At 40.5% G+C, this 22,123-nt stretch overlaps 1 protein-coding gene across 7 annotated transcripts in view; it reads left to right on the forward strand.

The window, feature by feature from the left end:
• gpam (glycerol-3-phosphate acyltransferase, mitochondrial) overlaps positions 1-22,123 on the forward strand; it is a 189,870-nt gene that overhangs the window by 57,764 nt on the left and 109,983 nt on the right. For all 7 annotated transcript variants that reach the window (XM_059947969.1, XM_059947972.1, XM_059947966.1 and 4 more), the window contains one exon: positions 14,582-14,702. In XM_059947969.1, the coding sequence (XP_059803952.1) occupies positions 14,601-14,702 (102 nt within the window). In that variant the 5' untranslated portion in view covers positions 14,582-14,600. The remainder of the gene's footprint in view (positions 1-14,581; positions 14,703-22,123) is intronic.

Consider the following 22,123-nt stretch of genomic DNA (forward strand, 5'->3'; position numbering starts at 1 on the left):
GAAACAAAACAGCCTCTGCCATATTGGTGTGCTACGAACTGGAAAAGAAATGAAGCATGTGAAATTTATATTGATCATTTTGGTAAAGCACAAAATTATAATGTTCGTATTGGTAAAGTACTAAAGTGATGAAGCAGAAATTTGTATCAATCAAACAAGCACTGAAGTTACAGGGAAAAGTTGAACAAGTTGACTTAGTCAGTCAGGTGCTGAATTTGGGAGCACTCTCCACAGAGGTAGTCATCAGGGAAACCATCAGATTTCCCAAATTTCCACATCTGACAGGAGGATCATTCCACAATGACTACTCTATACCAAGAAAGAAAAAAAGGCTTGCTGCTCCTTAGCTGTGCCTTTGCCTGTTCATGCTGAAGCCTGTTAAGCCAAAGCCATCACAATCTAACACTGCCACATTCTAACAATGGCCACTCCACTTGAACCTACCATTCTTTTATTTGCAACTAGGGTTAAGCCTCTGCTGCCAACACTTCTCACACCCAAGCAGCCCAAAAAGACCAGCCTTGCCCGAATCTGTTCCTTTTATTCTTTCTCCCGACTTCTGTAGGACTCCAACCTGATACACACTCTGAAAACAGTCTTAAAATTCGTAAGAACATAAGAAATAGGAGCAGGAGTAAGCCATTTGGCCTATCAAGCCTGTTCCACTATTAAAATAATAGCTGATTGAGCAATGGACTCATCTCCACCTACCTGCCTTTTCCCCATAGCCCTTAATTCCCTTTCTATGCAAAAATTTATCGAATCCTGTCTTATTTACTGAGCTAGCCTCCACTGCTTCATTGGGCAGAGAATTCCACAAATTCACCACTCTCAGGAAAAAGCAGTTCCTCCTCAACTCTGTCCTAAATCTACTCCTCCAAATCTTGAGGCTATGTCCCCTAGTTCAAGTCTCACCTACCAATGGAAACAACTTTCATGCCTCTATAATTTCATAATTTAATATGTTTCTATAACATCTCCTCGCATTCTTCTGAATTCCAACAAGTACAGTCCCAAGCGAATTAATCTCTCCTCATAGTCTAACTCCCTCATCTCTGGAATCAACCTGGTGAACCTCCTCTTCAGCACCTTCAAAGCCAGTATATCCTTCCTCAGAGATCAGAACTGCACGCAGTACACCAGGTGCGGCCTTACCAGTACCCTGTACAGTTGCATCATAACCTCTCTGCTCTTAAATTCAATCCCTTCAGCAATAAAGGTCAACATCCTATTGGCCTTCTTGATAGCCTGCTACACCCGCAAACCAAACTTATGGTCTTATAAAAGGCCTGAAACCTGACTACTGTCTGTCAGAAATCTCTCGCCGCACATCTTTCTCTCTGGAACCTTCTCTCCCTCCTACCATCCAGATTGGCTGAACATACTGCTTCTACAGAAAACTCCTTAAATAAAATACCTTACAACATAGCAGTAGAAATGTTAACCAGGGCATTCCATTCACCTCCCTCCAAAAATAGTCATGCCCTCATGACTTAGGTTATTATTAAAGACACAGTATTCAAATGAATTTCATGATTTTGGGATTCCCCAATCCATTTGTAAATTGCAGTAACATATCTAACTATTTCCCCGATGCAGCATGTGTCAGCCTATCTGGGGGTTTCCTGACTCTGACACCTTCTTACCTCATCATCAGCTTCTTCAGCCTTGGTAAACTGTTCCTGTTTACTTGGGGATGCCTCCCCCATCTATCACTTGACTCAGCTGTTGTGACCACCTAACTGAACTCAGCCTCATCTGCAATTATATTGGAGCCCATTCTCTGACTGTCTATTATCATGTCAGCCTGTTACATGCCAGTCAGGGCTGAGATTTTCAGAAATTTCTCCATCAATTCTCCTGTTTCCTCCTGTACAGACTGTACAATATTGAGTGGTTGATCCCATTTCAGGTCTTTCCACTGAAATCATGCTGTTGTCAACTGATTGCTTTCCTATTCTGCTCATGTGCAGAGTTCTCCTACCAGATGTACGTTCCACATCAGGCTCTGGATCAACACATACTTCCTGCCCTAGGGGTAGAAGGTGATTCCAATGGAGAATTTTGACAGGACCATTACCATCTTTTGGCTTTGCCTAGAAACTGACACATTTGGCACCTGGTTCTCCACTACGTAAGGTATAGGCACCTAGGGGTCGGACAACTTGTGCTTCCCTGATAGCCCCAAATTTCTTATTAAAACTCTGCTTCCAGGCATCAGTTGAGAACCTAATCTTTTGACAATATCTCCACTTGTTTCCTAGGTTTTGCTTGGTAGCAGAAACTGTAGCTAGCTCATAAGTTTTTTGCAGTACTTTCTTCATGTCAGACACATACTTGAGATGCATCTTCTGCAGCAGTCTTCACTGTCATCTCCAAAATAGAGATCTACAGATCATCTCAATCATGCCCAAATATGAAATAGTAAGGCAAGTATCTAGTAGCTTCATTCTGTGTACAGTTGTAGCAGAGTAGCAAATGCCCGAAATGCTGACTATTTGTCCTTTTTATTGGCATAAACCATAGACATAGGAGCAGATTAGGCCATTCAGCCCATCTATCATGGTTGATCCCAGGTCCCACTCAACCCCATACACCTGCCTTCTCACCGTAACCGTTAATGCCCTGACCAATCAGGAAACTATCAAAAGAGAGGAGATTATAGGCCAGTTAGCCTAACCTTAGAGGTTGAGAAAGTGTTGGGAGTGCATTTTTAAGGATGAGGTTTCAGGGTACTTGGAGACTAATGATAAAATAAGTCAAAGTCAGCATGGTTTCTGTAAAGGTAAATCTTGCCTGACAAATCTGTTAGAATTCTTATAGAAAGTAACATGCAGAGTGGACAAAGAAGAGGCAATTGATGTCATTTACTTAGATTTTCGAATTATGTTACAGGAGGTGGCTTTGGAGATTGTGGAGGCATTGGAAATGATCTTCCAGGAATCAATGGACTCTGGCATGGTTCCGGAGGACTGGACGGTCGCAAATGTAGTTCTGCTGTTTAAGAAGGGAGGGAGGCAGCAAAAAGAAAATTACAGACCTCTTAGTCTGACATTGGTAGTTGGAAAGTTATTGGAGTCGATCCTCAAGGACGAGGATATAAAATATCTTGAGGTGCATGACAAGATAGGCCCAAGCCAGCATGGTTTCATGAAGGGAAGATCCTGCCTCACCAACCTATTGGAATTTTTTGAGGTAATCTCAAAAAAGTTTGATAAGGGAGAGGCTGTGGATGTTGTGTATTTGGATTTTCAAAAGGCATTCGATAAGGTGCCACATAAGAGGCTGCTTAATACGATAAGAGCCCAAGGAATTACAGGAAAGCTATTGGAATTGGCTGAGCATTGGCTGATAGAAAGCAAAGGGTGGGAACAAAGGGATCCAATTCTGGTTGGATGCCGGTTATTAGTGGTGTTCCGCAGGGGTTGGTGTTGGGGCCACTTCTTTTTACACTGTATATCGATGATTTAGATTATGGATTAAATGGTTTTGTGGCTAAGTTTGCAGATGACACCAAGATAGGTGGAGGAGCAGGAAGTGTGGAAGAAACGGAAAGGTTACAGAGAGATTTGGTCAGTTTAGGAGAGTGGGCAAAGAGATGGCAGATGAGATACAGTGTTGAGGAATGTACAGTTGTACATTTTGAAGAAGAAGTAATTGGACAGATTATTATTTAGATGGAGAGAAAATTCAAAAATCGGAAGTGCAAAAGGACTTGGGTGTCCTCATGCTGGATACTTAGAATTAGAGGGTACGGAGAATTTTTTTAGCCAGAGGGTCATGGATTTATGGAATTCGTTGTCACATACAGCTGTGGAGGCCCGATCATTGAGGGTGTTTTAAGGACGAGATTGATAGGTATCTAATTAGTCAGGGTATCAAGGGATATGGGGAAAAGCCGGAAACTGGAACTAGATGGGAGAATAGTTTAGTTCATGTTGGAGTGGCGGAGCAGACTCGATGGGCCGAATGGCCTACTTCTGCTCCTTTGTCTTGTGATCTTGTGAAAGATATTGGCATGGATAGAGGAATGGCTGACAGGCAAGAGGCAGTGAATAGGAATAAAGGGGGTCTTTTCTGGTTGGCTGCTGGTATCTAGTGGTGTTCTTTGGGGGTCAGTATTGGGACAGCTACTTTTCACATTGTTTGTCAGTGATTTAGATAGTGGAATTGATGGCTTTCTGGCAAAGTTTGCAAATGATATGAAGATAGGTGGAGGGATAGATAATGGTGGGAAAGCCATGTAATTGCAGCAGGGCTTAGACTAATTGGAAGAATGGGCGAAAAAGTGGCAGATAGAATACAGTGTTGGGTAATGTATGATAATGCATTTTGGTTAAAGGAACAATCGTGCAGACTTTTATCTAAATGCAGAGAAAATTCAAAGATCAGAGGTGCAGAGGGACTTGAGAATCCCAAGACTCCCAATAGATTAATTTTACGGGTTGAGTCTGTGGTAAAGAAGACAAATGCAATGTTACCATTTATTTCAAAGGGTATTGATTATAACAACAAGGACTTAGTGCTGAAGCTTTATAAGACACTTGCCAGGCTGCACATGGAGTATTGTCAACAGTTTTGGGTCCCATATCACAGAAAGTATGTGTTGTCATTAGAAATAGTCTGGAGGAGGTTCACGAAGATGATTCCAGGAAAAAAGGGGTTAACATATGAGTGTTTGCCAGCTTTGGGCCTGTAGTCACTGGAATTTAGGAGAATGCATGGGGATCTCTGTGAAACCTATGGAATGCTGAAAGGATAAGATAGAGTGCATGTGAAGAGGATGTTTCTTCTAGTGGGGGTCTCCAGAAGTGGAGGGCACAGCCTCAGAATTGAGATACAACCTTTTTAGAACAGAAGTAAGGAGGAATTTTTTTAGCCAGTGAGTGATGAATCTGTGGAATGCTCTGCCACAGACTGCGGTGGAGTCCAAGTCCGTGGGTATACTCAAAGCAGTAGTTGATAGATTTATGATTGGGCAGAGCATCAAGGGATATGTTGAGAGGGCAGCTGTATATGGTTGAATCAGATCCAGGATCAGGCATGATGAAATGGTGGAGCGGATTCGATGTGCTGAGTGGCCTAATTCTGTTCCTACGTGTTATGGACTTATGGTCTAAATTACTTATTTAGTTCATCTGCCATTTCTTTGTCCCCCATTACTACCTCACCAGCAACATTTCCCAGTGGTTCAATATCAACTCTTTCCTCCCTTTTGCTCTTTATATAACTGAAAAATCTTTTAGTATCCTACTTTATATTATTGGCTAGTTTGCCCTCATATTTCACATTTTCCCTTCTTACAGCTTTTTTTAGTTGCCTTTAGTTGGATTTTAAAAACATCCAGGGTTCCAAGCATGTCTAGCAATGTCTAGTTGAACCTTTCCGGCTGAGGATCATGCTAAGTGTGATATGGCATAGTCCTTGACTTCTCAACTTCCAGCATGTCCAGTAACTCATGTTTGAGCCAACTCTCAAAATCCCTTCCCTGATCACTGTGTATCCTTTTTATAATGCTATAAGGAACAAAATATTTCTCCCATAACACTTTGTCAGCCGCGGATGCTCTCTGATCCTTTGTAGGGAAGACTTGAGCATATTTGCTATAATGATCAGTGAACACCAAGACATTTACAGCAGTGCTGGCATCAGGCTCGGTGGAGAGGAAACCAAGTGGTCCCATACTCAGTAAGTGAGATAAATTAGATTTGCTAGAATGTTACCTGGGTTTCAGCACCTAAGTTACAGAGAAAGGTTGAACAAGTTAGGTCTTTATTCTTAGGAGCATAGAAGGTTGAGGGGGGACTTGATAGAGGTATTTAAAATTATGAGGGGGATAGATAGAGTTGACGTGGATAGGCTTTTTCCATTGAGAATAAGGGAGATTCAAACAAGAGGACATGAGTTGAGAGTTAAGGGGCAAAAGTTTAAGGGTAACACGAGGGGGAATTTCTTTACTCAGAGAGTGGTAGCTGTGTGGAATGAGCTTCCTGTAGAAGTGGTAGAGGCGGGTTTGGTATTGTCATTTAAAGTAAAATTGGATAGGTATATGGACAGGAAAGGAATGGAGGGTTATGGGCTGAGTGAGGGCCAGTGGAACTAGGTGAGAGTAAGTGTCGCAACAGACTAGAAGGGCCGAGATGGCCTGTTTCCGTGCTGTAATTATTATATATGGTTATATGGTTAAATGTTTTTTTCTGCTCCAGATACAATCATGACTATTTCATTTACTAATTATTATAACTCTACTGACTATTTCAAGGAAATGACTGATTTGTAGAGATTTGTTACCTTATCTGCATTGTATCAAATCTCTTATTGTGGATTTTTTTGGAACCATTCCGATTTCACAATGTTTTCCAGCAATGCAACAATGTTTGAAATTGAGGAATACAGGCAGTCCCCGGATTACATACGAGTTCCGTTCCTGAGTCCGTCTGTAAGTCGGAACAAGTACATTCAGTATTATTTAGCGTCAGTTAGTCAAATGTTTGTCTTAATATATTGTATATATTTTACTTTTCTATGCATATAAAACACTTAAGAAACATATGTATTCTAATAATTAAACCACTGCATTGCTTAGTAATAATTGTAGCTTTCATTGGGGCAGGGCCTTTCACATGCTCCATTATTCTCACTTTATCCGTTATCCTTTAAAATTGTTCTGATCATTGACCAACTGTAGCCTAATGCTTTTCCAATGACTGGTGGTGTTTCACCCCTTTCCAAACGCTTTATTATTTCCACTTTATTTTTAATCGCGATCGCTTCCTGTCAATGGAACAGTAACACTGCGGGCGGCGGGTCCCTAGCTCCACTGGCTCCTGAGGTCCACTGGGTCCTAAAGACCACCGCACTGAGATAGACTAAATGGGACAATGTGCTGGGTTTGGGTACTTGATCCTCCACAATATTCTGTGTGGGAATTTAAACTGGAGGTGGCAGTGTTCTCTTTTTTTACGAGGTTGAGTTGCGAGCTCGACATCAACCTGGCACGAATGTTATGGGAGTCACTGGATCGACATCAACCAGGCACGGGAGTGGTCTGTCACTGCATCGAACTCGGGGAAACTCTGTTCTCGAGAAACTCCGTTCTGCGCCACCAGCCGACCAGAACCGGAGTGGGGGGGGGGGTGTTGTCAGGGTGAATCTTACTAAGAAAAATTTAAGCCAAATTCAAAGTTAAACACTCAACGCCATGTCTACGGCAATTACTTAAAATGGCGGACGCGTTGCGATCTGACTTAAAATGGCGCACGGCGTTCTCCTTCCTCGGTTTGCAAGTACGAGTTGTCAGTAAGTCAGACGTTTGTAACTCGGGGACTACCTGTAGCTGTAATCTCATTGGAATGTCAAGCAAAAGTAAGTGACTTTGTGTTCATATTTGATTAGAAAGGGGAAATTTTTAATTCCAGGAAGGGGGAGTATATTTGGATTGACAAAGTGAAAGTGAAGGAGTCTTCAGTGTGCTCATTTTGGCATCAACCAAGCTGGGAGCAAGGTTCAGGAAATCCAGAACATCTGCAAAGGCATGTTGGTCTCCTAAAAACAATTAGATTGAATGTCTCCGGATTAATAACCATGTTAAATTCAACCTCGGCTCAGTGCCTTGTGCTCTGGCTTGGAGCTAAAGAGAGATAAAGCCTACTGGTTTCAAGAAGCAAGTGCTTCTTCACCTACCTGCTGGGTACAATTCATTTGTTTAGATTGATCTTCTGTCCATGAAGGAATACATCAATCTGCAGAAAATCTTTGCCTATTACTGGTTACAGAGACTTTTTATTCTGTTATTAGTTAAGCTATTGTGATGTCTTAAAAGATGCATGCTATTCCAGATAACTCATGGGATCAGTATTACAATACATTGATGTTACTCTGCCAAGAACAGCAAGTGGAAGGAAACAGATTCCTGTTTCTTCCTTATGAATAAAATGAACTCATTTTTGCAGAGGCACCAGGTGATATCTCAGGAAGTTCCAAAACAGTGATGAAATGATTTGATCTTTGACAGATCAAGCTTTTAGCATATGGAAAAGGAAAGGTATAAAATGCTTTCGTGATCTCTTCTTTGAAGGTAGTTTGATGTCTTTCGACCAACTTTCCAACAAATTTGAGTTACCTAAATCTAACTTTTTTAGATATCTACAAATCAGAATTTTTTTACATAAAATTCTACCATCCTTTCCCAATTCAACTTCAATGGACTTTTTAGGTATGATTTTTACCTTAAATCCCTATCAGAAGGGATTAGTGGCTTTTATTTATAATATGATTATGAAGATACAACCAGAAATATCAGGTAGAGTTAAACAGGAATGGGAAAAAGAACTTCAATATAATATATCAATAGAAAAATAGGAAAAAATTTTACAAATGGTTAATTCTTCTTCTATATGTGCTAAACATGCTTTAATACAATTTAAAATTGTACATAGAGCTCGTATGTCTAAAGATAAACTTGCTCGACTCTACTCTCATATTAACCCTCAATGTGACAGATGTCATTCAGATGTGGCTTCATTGACCCATATGTTTTGGTCATGTCCCACCTTATATAATTATTGGAAGGACATATTTGCTACCATTTCCTCAATTTGGAATATCAATTTACAACCTCATTTTATTACTGCAATTTTTGGTATACCAAATGAGGATGGTAATCAGTTTTCCCCTTCAATTAGACGAATGATTGCTTTTGTAACATTAATGGCCAGAAGGTCTATATTGCAAAATTGGAAAGAAGTAAATCCTCCTACCACATTTCAGTGGCTCTCTCAAACTATTTCTTATCTGAGCTTGGAAAAAATTAGAAGCACTATTTTTGACTCATCAGTTAAATTTGAAGAAACTTGGGGACCGTTCATTCGACATTTTCATATGAATTAATCTGACCTCTCCCAGACCTTTTCTCTGTCTATTCTTGTTCTGGTATGGAGTTCTGGTTTTTGGCACTATCATATACAAATAAACTGTTATTATTGCCCATGTTAGTTTAGTTTTTTTTTTCACAATATATATTTTTTGCTTGTATTTTTACAATTTTTTCTTTTTCTTTTGACGATTATTCTTATTTTTTTCATATAATTATTATAGGCTTGATTGATAATGTATTATGTTTTTCTGTTGATATTTTAATAGGATATTGTTATCCTATTATTAATTCAATTTCAAGTCATGCATTTATAACCTATTCATTATTATGTTATGTTTTTTTATATATATGAAATTCAATAAAAAGATTGAAAAAGAAAAAAAAAGAAAAGAAATGATTTGAGCTAAGTACTGTTGTAATGTAGAAAATGTATATAGCAGATAATCTGCAAGGTCACCACTTAACTCAAAGCTTGGGCATGCATTGGCTCACTCACTAGGGAACTTGGTTTGACGCTGACCTCTGTGCTGTGGACTTGAAGTTTGCATATTCTCTCTGTGACAACTTAAGTCCTTCAGTCACCTCCATATCCCAAAGACTTGTAGGTTGGCAAGTTTATTGGTAAATTTCCTTGGTGTTGTAGAATCTTGGGGGAGAATAAAATGGGGTTAGTGTAAATGGGTGCTTAATGGTTGACATGGACTCAGTGGGCCGAGGAACATTTTCCTACTTCATAATTCTGTAACTCCAAACTTCAATGAGTTGTGTAACCAGAATATTTTTTCTACTGATGTTGTTTCTCCTATACGTCCTTGAGAAATGTTATACATCCCCTTGAGTACAAATGGCTGTGGCTTAACTCAATTAGACAATATCACCGCTCCATTACTGCACTACACTGTCAATCTCCAGAGTGGGTCCTGTGAAGGAGTGGAGCTTTGAGGTTTTGACTCAAGGGATTCTGACAGTTTTGGCAGCTGGACTGTGCAACCCTGCTCTTCTGGGTGAGAAGCTGACAGTGATGCAGGTGGATGCTACCCTGGTGTCATGGATTTTTGATTACCTGACTGGCAGACCACAGTACGTGCGCTTGCAACACTGTGTGTCAGACAGAGTGATCAGCAACACTGGGGCTCCACAGGGGACTGTCCTGTCTCCCTTTCTCTTCACCATCTACACCTCGGACTTCAACTTCTGCACAGAGTCTTGCCATCTTCAGAAGTTTTCTGATGACTTTGCCATAGTTGGATGCATCAGCAAGGGAGATAAGGCTGAGTACAGGGCTACGGTGGGAAACTTTGTCACATGGTGCGAGCAGAATCATCTGCAGCTTAATGTGAAAAAGACTGAGGAGCTGGTGGTGGACCTGAGGAGGCCTAAGGCACCAGTGACCCCTGTTATCCAAGGGGTCGGTGTGGACATGGTGAAGGATAACAAGTACCTGGGGATACAAATTGACAATAAACTGGACTGGTCAAAGAACACTGAGGTTATCTACAAGAAGGGTCAGAGCCATCTCTATTTCCTGAGGAGACTGAGGTCCTTTAACATCTGCCGGACGATGCTGAGGATGTTCTATGAGGCTGTGGTGGCCAGTGCTATCATGTTTGCTGTTGTGTGTTGGGGCAGCAGGCTGAGGGTAGCAGACACCAACAGAATCAACAAACTCATTCGTAAGGCCAGTAATGTTGTGGGGGTGGAACTGGACTCTCTGACAGTGGTATCTGAAAAGAGGATGCTGTCCAAGTTGCATACCACCTTGGACAATGACTCCCATCCACTGCATAATGTACTGGTTAGGCACAAGAGTACCTTTAGCCAGAGACTAATTCCACCGAGCTGTAACACTGAGCGTCATAGGAAGTCATTCCTGCCTGTGGCCATCAAACTTTACATCTCCTCCCTTGGAGTGTCAGACACCCTGAGCCAATAGGCTGGTCCTGGACTTATTTCCACTTGGCATGATTAACTTATTATTATTTAATTATTTATGGTCTTATATTGCCAATTTCTACACTATTCTTGGTGCGGCTGTAACGAAACCCAGTTTTCCTCGGGATCAATAAATTATGTCTGTCCATCTGTCAATCAAGTCGATCAAGATTTGGATCACTGATGACTGGAAAATAGGCAGTGAGTGAGTGGGGCTTTGAGGCTTTGACTTGAGAGATTCTGACAGTTTTGGCAGTTGGACTGTGCAGTCAAGTCTATCGAGGTTTGAATAGCTCAGCAAAAAGCAGCTGATTGGGCAATGGAGGTCAGGTGACCAAGCAGTTTGAAAAGCTCAAACAAATAAATAGAAGGGTAGCTCAAACCCAGCAGCCAATGAGTGAGTGGGCCAGTGAAGGAGTGGAGCTTTGAGGCTTTGACTCGAGAGATCCTGTGTTTCAGATGGCAGTTGAATGCATGGCTGTGGAGTTGGTGCAAGGGGCAGTGTTTTAGATTTTTGGATCATTGAGATTTCTTCTGGGGAAGGTGGGACCTGTACAGATTGGATGGGCTGCGCCTGTTCTCGATGGGGAGCAATATCCTTGCAGGTAGGTTTGTTAGCATGGTTCAGGAGCGTTTAAACTAATTTGCAAGGGACCCAGAGCGATAGAGCAGTGGAAGAAGTGCATGGAGTAAAGCCAGATCTATCATATAGAGAGGCTTTGAAAGAGAAGCAGAATAAAGGGTGTAAAGGTAGTAAGGTAGAAGGGCTAACGTGCGTGTACGTCAATGCAAGAAGCATCAGGAACAAAGGTGATGAACTGAGAGCTTGGATACATACATGGAATTATGATGTAGTGGCCATTACAGACACTTGGCTGGCACCAGGGCAGGAATGGATTCTTAATATTCCTGGATTTTAGTGTTTTAAAAGTGATAGAGAGGGAGGGAAAAGGAGAGGAGGGGTGGCATTACTGGTCAGGGATACTATTACAGCTACAGAAAGGTTGGGTAATGTAGCAGGGTCCTCTTTTGAGTCAGTATAGGTGAATGTCAGGAACAAGAAGGGAGCAGTTACTCTACTGGGGGTATTCTATAGGCCCCCTGGTAACAGCAGGGATAAAGAGGAGCAGATCAGAAGGCAGATTTTAGAAAGTTGCAAAAATAATAGGGTTGTTATCATGGGTAACTTTAACTGCCCTAATATTGATTGGCACCTGATTAGTTCCAGTTGTTTAGATGGGGCAGAGTTTGTTAAGTGTGTCCAGGATGGATTCCTGTCAGTTTGTTGACAGGCCAACTAGGGGGAGTGCCGTACTAGATCTAGTATTAGGTAATGAACTGGGCCAGGTCACAGATCTCTGTGGGTGAGCATCTGGGGGATAGTGACCACCGATCCCTGGCCTTTAGCATTATCATGGAAACGGATAGAATCAGAGAGGACAGGAGAATTTTTAATTGGGGAAAGGCAAATTATGAGGCTATAAGGCTAGAACTTGTGTGTGTAAATTGGGATGATGTTTTTCCAGGAAAATGTACTATGGACATGTGGTCAATGTTTAGGGATCTCTTGCAGGATGTTAGGGATAAATTTGTCCCGGTGATGAAGATAAAGAATGGTAGGGTGAAGGAAGCATGGATGACAAGTGAGGTGGAAAATCTAGTCAGGTGGAGGAAGGCAGCATACCTGAGGTTTAGGAAGCAAGGATCAGATGGGGCTATTGAGGAATATAGGGTAGCAAGAAAGGAGCTTAAGAAGGGACTATGAGAAGGCCTTGGCTAGTAGGGTAAAGGAAAACCCCAAGGCATCTTCAATTATGTGAAGAACAAAAGGATGACAGGAGTGAAGTTAGGACCGATTAGAGATAAAGGTGAGAAAATGTGCCTGGAGGCTTTGGAAGTGAGCGAGGTCCTCAATGACTACTTCTCTTTGGTATTCACCAATGAGAAGGAACTTGATGATGGTGAGGACAATATGAGTGAGGCTGATGTTCTGGAGTATATTGATATTAAGGGAGTGGAGGTGTTGGAGTTGTTAAAATACATTAGGAGGGATAAGTCTCCGGGGGATGACAGAATATTCCCCAGGTTTCTCCATGAAGTGAGGGAAGAGATTGCTGAGCCTCTGGCTAGGATCTTTAAGTCCTCGTTGTCCATGGGACTGGTACCGGAAGATTGGAGGGAGGTGAATGTTGTCCCTTTGTTCAAAAAAGGTAGTAGGGATAGTCCAGGTAATTATAGACCAGTGAGCCTTACATCTGTGGTGGGAAATCTGTTGTGAAAGATTCTTAGAGATCGGATCTATGGGCATTTAGAGAATCATGGTCTGATCAGGGATAGTCAACATGGCTTTGTGAAGGGCAGATCGTGTCTAACAAGCCTGATAGAGTTCTTTGAGGAGCTGACCAGGCATATAGATGAGGGTAGTGCAGTGGATGTGATCTACATGGATTTTGGTAAGGCATTTGACAAGGTTCCACATGGTAGGCTTATTCAGAAAGTCAGAAGGCAAGGGATCCAGGGAAGTCTGGCCAGGTGGATTCAGATTTGGCTTGCCTGCAGAAAGCAGAGGGTCATGGGGTGGAGGGAGTACATTTGGATTGGTGGGTTGTGACTAGTGGTGTCCCACAAGGATCGGTTCTGGGACCTCTACTTTTCATGATTGTTATTAATGACCTGGATGTGGGGGTAGAAGGGTGGGTTGGCAAGTTTGCAGATGACACAATGGTTGGTGGTGGTGTGGCTAATGTAGAGAATTGCTGAAGATTGCAGAGAGACATTCATAGGATACAGAAGTGGCAAATTGGGTTCAACCCAGAGAAGTATGAAGTGGTACACTTTGGAAGGACAAACTCCATGGCAGAGAACAAAGTAAATGGCAGGATACTTTGTAGTGTAGAGGAGCAGAGGGATCTGGGGGTACATGTTCACAGATCCCTGAAAGTTACCTCACAGGTAGATAGGGTAGTTAAGAAAGCTTATGGGGTGTTAGCTTTCATAAGTCGAGGGATAGAGTTTAAGAGTCGCGATGTAATGATGCAGCTTATAAAACTCGATTTAGGCCACACTTGGAGTACTGTGTCCAGTTCTGGTTGCCTCACTATTGGAAGGATGCGGAAGCATTGGATAGGGTACAGAAGAGATCTACCAGGATGCTGCCTGGTTTAGAGAGTATGTATTATGATCAGAGATTAATGGAGCTAGGGCTTTACTCTTTGGAGAGAAGGAGGTTGAGAGGAGACATGATAGAGGTATACAAGATATTAAGAGGAATAGATAGAGTGGACAGCCAGTGCTTCTTTCCCAGGGCACCACTGCTCAGTACAAAAAGACATGGCTTTAAGGTAAGGGGTGGGAAGTTCAAGGAGGATAATAGAGGAAGGTTTTTTACTCAGAGAGTGGTTGGTGCGTGAAATGCACTGCCTGAGTCAGTGGTGGAGGCAGATACACTAGTGAATTTTAAGAGACTTCTAGACAGGTATATGAAGGAATTTAAGGTGGGGGTTTATTTGGGAGGCAGGGTTTAAGTGTCGGCACAACATTGTGGACCGAAAGGCCTGTACTGTGCTGTACTATTCTATGGTCTATGTTCTATCTATCAGCTCAATAGTTAACATTGCCTTCACTGTGCTAAAGTTATTGTTTTTGAGGGATTACGGCATTCGTTGTCTATGATTATATGTAAATTTGGATATCAGTTCCCTAACATTTTTAGTATACTTTTAATACTGAAGATTTACCTGTTCTTGAAAAATATATTTCGCTTTTTATTTACAGTTCTCCAATAAACGGGGACATGGATGATGCAGTGTGCATGACTTCAGTGATTGACAATGCTCATTTGTCAAACTCTCGCACACAAGCTGGCAATGGAATGAAGATTTCCAGTGATGAGCTAGTAAGCAAATTATCAAATGTAAAGTAATTTTACAGTTCTTTTATGGAGTTACCTTTCTTTCGTATACCAATGCACAACTTAAGAGGCTCCAGAAAAGCAAAAATGTTTCATGGACTGGAAAAAAAAAGATGAGAAGTTAGATTAAGAAGATGGGGAGAGTAGAGGAAGAAGTACAAAGTGGTAGGGTATAGGTGAAACTAGGAGTGGGGGAGGGGTGAAGTAATGAGCTGGGAAGTTGATAGGTGAAATAGATAAAGAGCTGGAGAAGGAGGAATCTGATAAGAGAAGGTAGAAAACCATGGAAGAAAGGGAAGGAGGAGGAGCACCAGAGGAAGGTGATGGGCAGGTAAGGAGAGAAGGTGACAGAGGAAAGTGGGAATGGTGAAGTGGGGGGAAAATTACCAGAAATTTGAGAGATCAATGTTCATGTCATTAGGTTGGAGGCTACTCAGATGATATATAAATTGTTGCTCCTCCAACCTGAGTGTGGTCTTATCACAGCAGTAACGGAAGCCATGGACTAACATGTTGAATGGGAATGGGAAGTAGAATTGAAATGGTTGGCCACTGGGAGATGCTGGTTTTTCTGGCGGATAGAGCATAGGTGCTTGCTGAAGCTGTCTTCCAATCTACATCAGGTCTCAGCGATATACAGTAGATGACCCCAACAGACTGGCGAAAGCTCTTGGCCCGAAAAGTCGAATGTGTTTCTTCCTATAGATGCTGCCTGGTCTGCTGCATTCCACCAGCATTTTGTGTGTGTTGCACAGGTGAAGTGTTGCCTCAAAAGGACTGTTCAGGACCCTGAATGGTAGTAAGGGAGGAGGTATGGGGACGAGTATGGCACCTGTTCTACTTGCAAGGATCAGTACCAGGAGGGAGATCAGTGGGGAGTGATGATTAAACATGGGAATTGCATAGGGAGCTATCTTTGTAGAAAGCAAAAAGTGATGGGTGGGGGTAGGGAAAAGTGTGCTTGGTGGTGGGATCCTGTTGGAGATGCTGGAAGTTACAGAGAATTATTCATTGGTTGCAGCTTCTGGGGTGGTAGGTGAGGACAAGAGGAACCCTATCCCTAGTGGGGTGGCAGGAGGATGGGGTGAGGGCAGATGTGTGCGAAATGGCAGTGGAAGAGATGCAGATGAGGGCATTGTTGATGGTGGAGGAAGGAAGCCCCTTTCTTTGAGAAGGAGGACATTCATTAGTTATGGAATGAATAGCCTTATCCTGTGAGCAGATGTGGCATAGACAGAGGAACTGAGAGAAGGGGACGGCGTTTTTACAAGTGACAGATTGGGAAGAGGTATAGTCCAAGTAGCTGTGAGAATCAGTGGATTTATAAAAGTTATCAGTAGATGAACTGTCTCTAAAGATAGAGACAGAGAGATCAAGGAAGGGGAGGAAGGTGTCGGAAATGAACCAGGTAAGTTTGAGGGTAGAAGATGGGGGTAAAGTTGATAAAGTTGACAAGCTCAGCATGGATGCAGGAAGCAGTCACAATGCAGTCGTCAGTGTAGTGTAGGAAAAGTTGGGGAGTGATACTGGTGTAGGCTTGGAACACACTATACCATGTAGCTGCCAAAAAGGCAGGCAGAGCCATGACCCATGAGAGTACCCATGGCTACATCTTTGGTTTGGGGGTAGTAGGAGGAGCCAAAGGAGAAATTTTTGAGTGAGGACCATTTCCATCAAATGGAGGAGAATGGTGGTAGAGGGGAACAAGTTGGGTGTGTGCCATATGGAGAGTGGTGGTGAAATCTTCATCCGTCTTCCTGATACCTGTCTAAAATAGAACCATGCTGTTCAGCACCTTTGTCGCAAGATGGTTGTACAATGGGCCCTCCTTATCCCTAAGGGATTGGTTCCGGGACCCCTCGTGGATACCAAAAAACGTGGATGCTCAAGTCCCTTATTCAACCTGTCTCAATGCGCTGGAACTTAGGATCCAGCGGAACCCCAGACATTATTTAACCTGTCTCAGTGCCATTGACTTCAGGACCTGGCGCAGCTCTGAATCCGCAGTGTTTCTGTTCATGAAAATAATCACGATCACGATTGAAAATAAAGTGAAAATAATAAAGCAATCGGAAAGAGGTGAAACACCATCGGTCATTGGAAAAGCGTTAGGCTACAGTCGGTCAACGATCGGAGCAATTTTAAAGGATAAAGTGAGAAAGGCCCTGCCCTGATGAAAGCTACAATTATTATTAAGCAATGCAGTGGTTCAATTATTGGGTTTTGGGTTTTTGATCCTGCACATCAACCCAGCACAGATTTCTTGAGCCCGGTGCTGAAACATACGTTTCTTAGGTGTTTTATATGCGTAGAAAGGTAAAATATATACTATATACTAAGACTAACTGACACTAAATAATACCAGATGTACCTGTTCCGACTTGCTTAGTAAGAGAACTTCAGTTTTTTTTTGATCCTGATTCACGATAACTTACACACATCCTCCTGTATACTTTAAATCATCTCTAGGTTACTTATAATACATAATACAATGTAAGTGCTTTGTAAAATAGTTGTTATACTGCATTGTTTAGGGAATAATGACAAGAAAGAAAAGTCTGTACATGCTCGAACAACAAGTGCTGGAAGAGTACTTGTGGGTTTTCTCGATTCGAGGCTGGTTGAATTTGCATATGCAGATCTCGCGGATAAGCAGGGCCAACTGTACTATTTCCAAGTCCACCAATTTCCAACTCTGTAACATTGAGCAAGCTCAATCATGTCTTGGTTTGTCTACTGTTACAACTCTGTATCATGACATATAAATGATTTTTTAAAAATGGAGGGCTACATAGGAGGGAATAGATTAAAAGGTTGGCACAACATTATGGGCCAAAGGCCTGTACTGTGTATGTTCTATGTCATTTTTACTAGTCCTGTCTGGAACCCCCTACCCCCCCACCCCAAACAAATTTTATGCTTCAGATTAAATAACCTTGAGGTTATTTAAGTCTATGCTACCTTTTCCTTTATAATGTTAAATGGTCCTGTTCATCACCTGTGTATTAGCTATCACACACTGGTTTATATCAGTGGGTTTTAAAATTTACATCTTTGGTTTTTGCCCCTCCCTATTTCTCTGGTCCTTTCCAGTCTTCTGCGATAACGATGCTTGTATCGTTTGGACAACTTAATCATCCATATTGTGTTAAAACTGTGTTTTCAGTTGCCAATGTTCTTACGATCTGGAATTCCCTCTCAGAACTTCCAGATCCTCTCTGTCTCTTTTCTACTCTAAAACATTTTTTGAAGCTTACAAAGGAATAATTGTTTGTTTTTAGTACTACTACACTGTTTTCATAAAAATAGTGTACTTACTTACCTGCTGATTAAAGAAACCTTTGGTTCAGTGGACACATCTATCCTTACTTAGGGCCTTGATTTTGTTGTCACATTGGTATGCAAGCTCTCCTCAGGTTAGTATTCGGTTATAGCCCAGGCAGTTCACTAGTTAGAAATGTGCTGAGATATTTAACATCTTGCTTTGGCAGTCTGAGGTATCCACCTGCTTCAAGCAGGCTTCAATTTTGCCAATGCCTAAGAAGTACGTGGTAACCTGCTTCAAATACTATTGTCTAGTAGACATAAGAAATAGGATCAAGAGTAGGCCAACTGGCCCATTGAGCCTGCCCTGCTATTCAATAAGATCATGGCTGATCTGTCTGCAAACTCAGCTCCATCTACCTGCCTTTTCCCCATAACCCTTAATTCCCTTACTATGTAAAAACCTATCTAACTGTTTCTTCAATATATTTAGTGAGGAAGCCTCAACTGCTTCCCTGGGCAGAGAATTCCACAGATTCACCACCCTCTGGGAAAAACAGTTTCTCCTCATCTCCGTCCTCAATCTTCTCCCCTGAATTTTTTTTTTGTAATTTATTTTTTATTGAAGTTCATCATCAAACAAACATTTCCATAAGATGTATTTCAAATATTGTACATATATATCATACAGTCATAAATGCCACAAATCTCCACATAATATTTATCTGAGGTATACACTTACAGAAAAGAGAGGAAAGAAAGAGCAAGTGAAAGGAGAAAAGTATGTACAAGTAGGGAGTGATCTTTTTTTTTACAACATATTCATTGATTTGTGAGAATAAAATCAGGCCTATGAGGTGTTATGTAGTTAAACTATTTTTCCCAGTATGAATCAAATTGTTCCACTGGGTCTGAAGATGGCGCTTACGGAGTGAAGCAGCTTTAGGCTTTGCTCCAAACCTTTTACCTTTTTTTTTAACCTACAAACACCCCCTAATTGATCTTTTTATACCTATTCTAAAGGGGATTAAACATATGAAACTTTTTTCAACTGTTTGAATCATTTTCAACTCGCTGAAATGTCTAAAGCAAAGGAATTGAAACAGACGAAAGAACCGATAACTTTAGAAGCAATTGCGAATCTTATAGACGATAGACTTGCAAAAGTGGAGAGTAAATTAACCGCAAGGATGGATATGTTTGATGAAATGTTTAAGGCACTTGATGCAAAATTTCAAGTACTTACACTGGAGTCACAAAAACAACAAGCAAGTATTTTAGCTGTTGAAGAAGCCACTCGTAAGAAAGATCTTATAATTGAAACTTTGCAACAACAGCAAACTTTGACTTCTCAACAATTGGATCGTTATAAGTCTAAGATTATTGATCTTGAAAATCGCTCTCGAAGACAAAATCTTCGATTAATCGGGATTCCGGAAAAATTTGAGAATGGCGATCTTACTGTTTTTTTCCTCCAAATTTTTAATGGATGTCTTTGGCTCAGAAGTATTGGATTCCCCTCCAATAATCGACCATGCACATCGCGTCTCTCGTTTTCATTCAGATTCAAGCTTGAAACCGCGACAAATAATTCTCCGGATCCACTATTCTCATACCAAAGAGCGTTTGATTCGGGCTGCTCAGATAAAGGGTATGATCAGCTTTCAAGATTTTAAATTTCGTATTCTGGAAGACTACAGTCCTGAAGTTTTAAGGGCAAGAATGGCTTTTAAATCGGTTATGTCAGAAATTCATCAGAAAGGCTACAAACAAGCGTTGCTATTTCCAGCACATTTGAGAGTTTCTCTCGAAGATGGAACGTATCGGCTGTTTAAATCTCCAGCAGATGCTTGAAGTTTTCTGGAAGAATAACATTTTATCGGCTTGACTAATGTAATAATTAGTATACAAGATTTGGATCATTTGAAAAATGATGTTTTTTTTTAACGTATGGCTTACATGTATTTTCTATACATGGTAGAAGTTCGTTTTTGGTTTATTCTGAGTTTGTTATTTTTTCATATTATTAATCTGTTAGCTTTGAAAATAATCTACTAAGATTTTTTTTCAAGTTTATATACACTTTTTAATATTTTAAACGTTTAAATATTAAGATTTTTATAAAAAAAACAAAATGTCGTTTCTTCTTCCCGAAAGGCTTTAGTGCCTGAAACGTCACATCCGTTTTGATGTGTTTGAAGAAGTTTCAAACTTTCTTTTAAAACACTAATTCAGTATTATTCATTTATGAGTTTTATTATTTCTTGTAAATACTTTTGTTTTATATATATATAATAATAATTTTATATTTTGGTTTTTGTTATATCAACCCTTTCTTATAATATGGGTGGTTTGTATCTTCTATTCAATTTTTTTTGTTAGAGTTGCCGTCTTGAGACTTGGGGGTAATTTTAGTGTTAGACTGCTTGCTTGCCTCTTTTTGGCTTTTTTCCTGGGGTTTTGAGGGTGGAGGGAGGGGGATTTTTCTTTTTTCTTTTTCTTTTGCTTGCTTTTTGCTTAGTTTCACTTCATGGGCTCATATGAAACTACAAAAATGGTTGCAGTGCCGTGACTTCCGGTTTCTCCTTGAACTTACTTCCTTCTTCTGGATTCATGAGTTTATCTTTTTTTCAACCTTGTGTGTTAATTGTAATAAATATTGTCAATATGGATAGGGTTATTAATTTTGTTTCTTGGAATACTAATAGTTTAAATCATCCGATTAAACGGAAAAAAATATTCCAAGTATTCCATAGAATGAATGCTAATGTTATTTTTGTAACCCTAATGTGCACTTTTCAATCTTATTTTAACTCTGTCCCAACTTTTGTTGACTGTGTTGCAGCCATCAAATTCTAAATTTGTGTATATTTACAAAATACAATTAAGTTGTTCAGTAAAACTATTGAAAATCTTTTCTTTGTACTTTTGTCAGTTAAATAAAGGTTCACGTGAATTAACATATCACAGATTTCTGTTTTTATTGCATTTTGGAAAATATCCCAACTTTTCTGGAAATGGGGTCTGAAATTTCCATCCATGCATTTAAAGTTGGGCTTTCCTGTGATAACCATCTCCTAGTAAGAGTCTTTTTACTAGCCACCAGCAGTATATTCATTAAATATTTATCTCTTTTCAGCCATTCTTGAGGTATATACCCAAAATATATGGTGTTATTTTCTAAGAGTATTTCACATTTAAAGATGTCTTATAGGGCAATGTGTATCCCACTCCAATCGTCTTTGATAATGGGGCATTCCCAGAAAATATGATAATGGTTTGCATTTTGATTTCCACAATTTCTCCAGCAAACAGGGAGGTTACTATTATAATAGGATTTCTGAGAGGGCATAATTAAATATCTTATTAAGTTTTTCCACCTGAACTCCCTCCATTCCTGTTAACTGGTACATTTCCATTGATACCTCCATATTATTGTCCATTCTTCCTCAGATATAATTATCCCTCCTTCCTTCTCCCATTTTGTTTTAATGTATGAAGTTAAATGTGTTTTAAGATTTGACAAAACCTTATACACAGTTGAAATGATTCTGCTACCATTATCTGAATTATATGCTTTTCTAAATTTCTCTATCAAGCATGTACTTGTCTTGGTTACATTTTTAACTGTCCTATTAACATATTGTCACATCTGTAAATACCGATAAAAGTCTTGTTTTTCTAGTAAGTGTTTCTCTTTAAGCATTTCAAAACTGAACAATGTTTCTTCTTTCATTATATTGCAAAGAACTGTTATTCCTTTAGCTGTTCAGTCCTTAAATCTAGCATCCAGTTTATTCGGTGTAAAATCCGAGTCATATGCACACCATTTAAGAATTGCAATATCTCCCTCTAGTTTATATTCTTTTAGAATAGTTTTCCATATTTTAAGAGTCCATTTCACCCATGGGTTATCAGTAGTATTTATGTACCTTTGTAGGTTGTTATCAGCCGAAATTGCTTGAATGGGGATGGGAAGTACCAGCTCCTCAATGTTTTCCCATTGAGCGTGATATGATGGGTTGCACCAACATATCACAGCTCTCAACTGAGCTGCAAAATAATAATCTCTAAGAGAAGGTAGGCTCCATCCTCTGCTTTCCCTTGGCTAATTGCAAAGTTTTGAGACGAACTCTAGGCCT

This window comes from Hypanus sabinus, chromosome 22 (genome assembly GCF_030144855.1).
Source record: "Hypanus sabinus isolate sHypSab1 chromosome 22, sHypSab1.hap1, whole genome shotgun sequence".
Classification (NCBI taxonomy): Eukaryota; Metazoa; Chordata; class Chondrichthyes; order Myliobatiformes; family Dasyatidae; genus Hypanus; species Hypanus sabinus.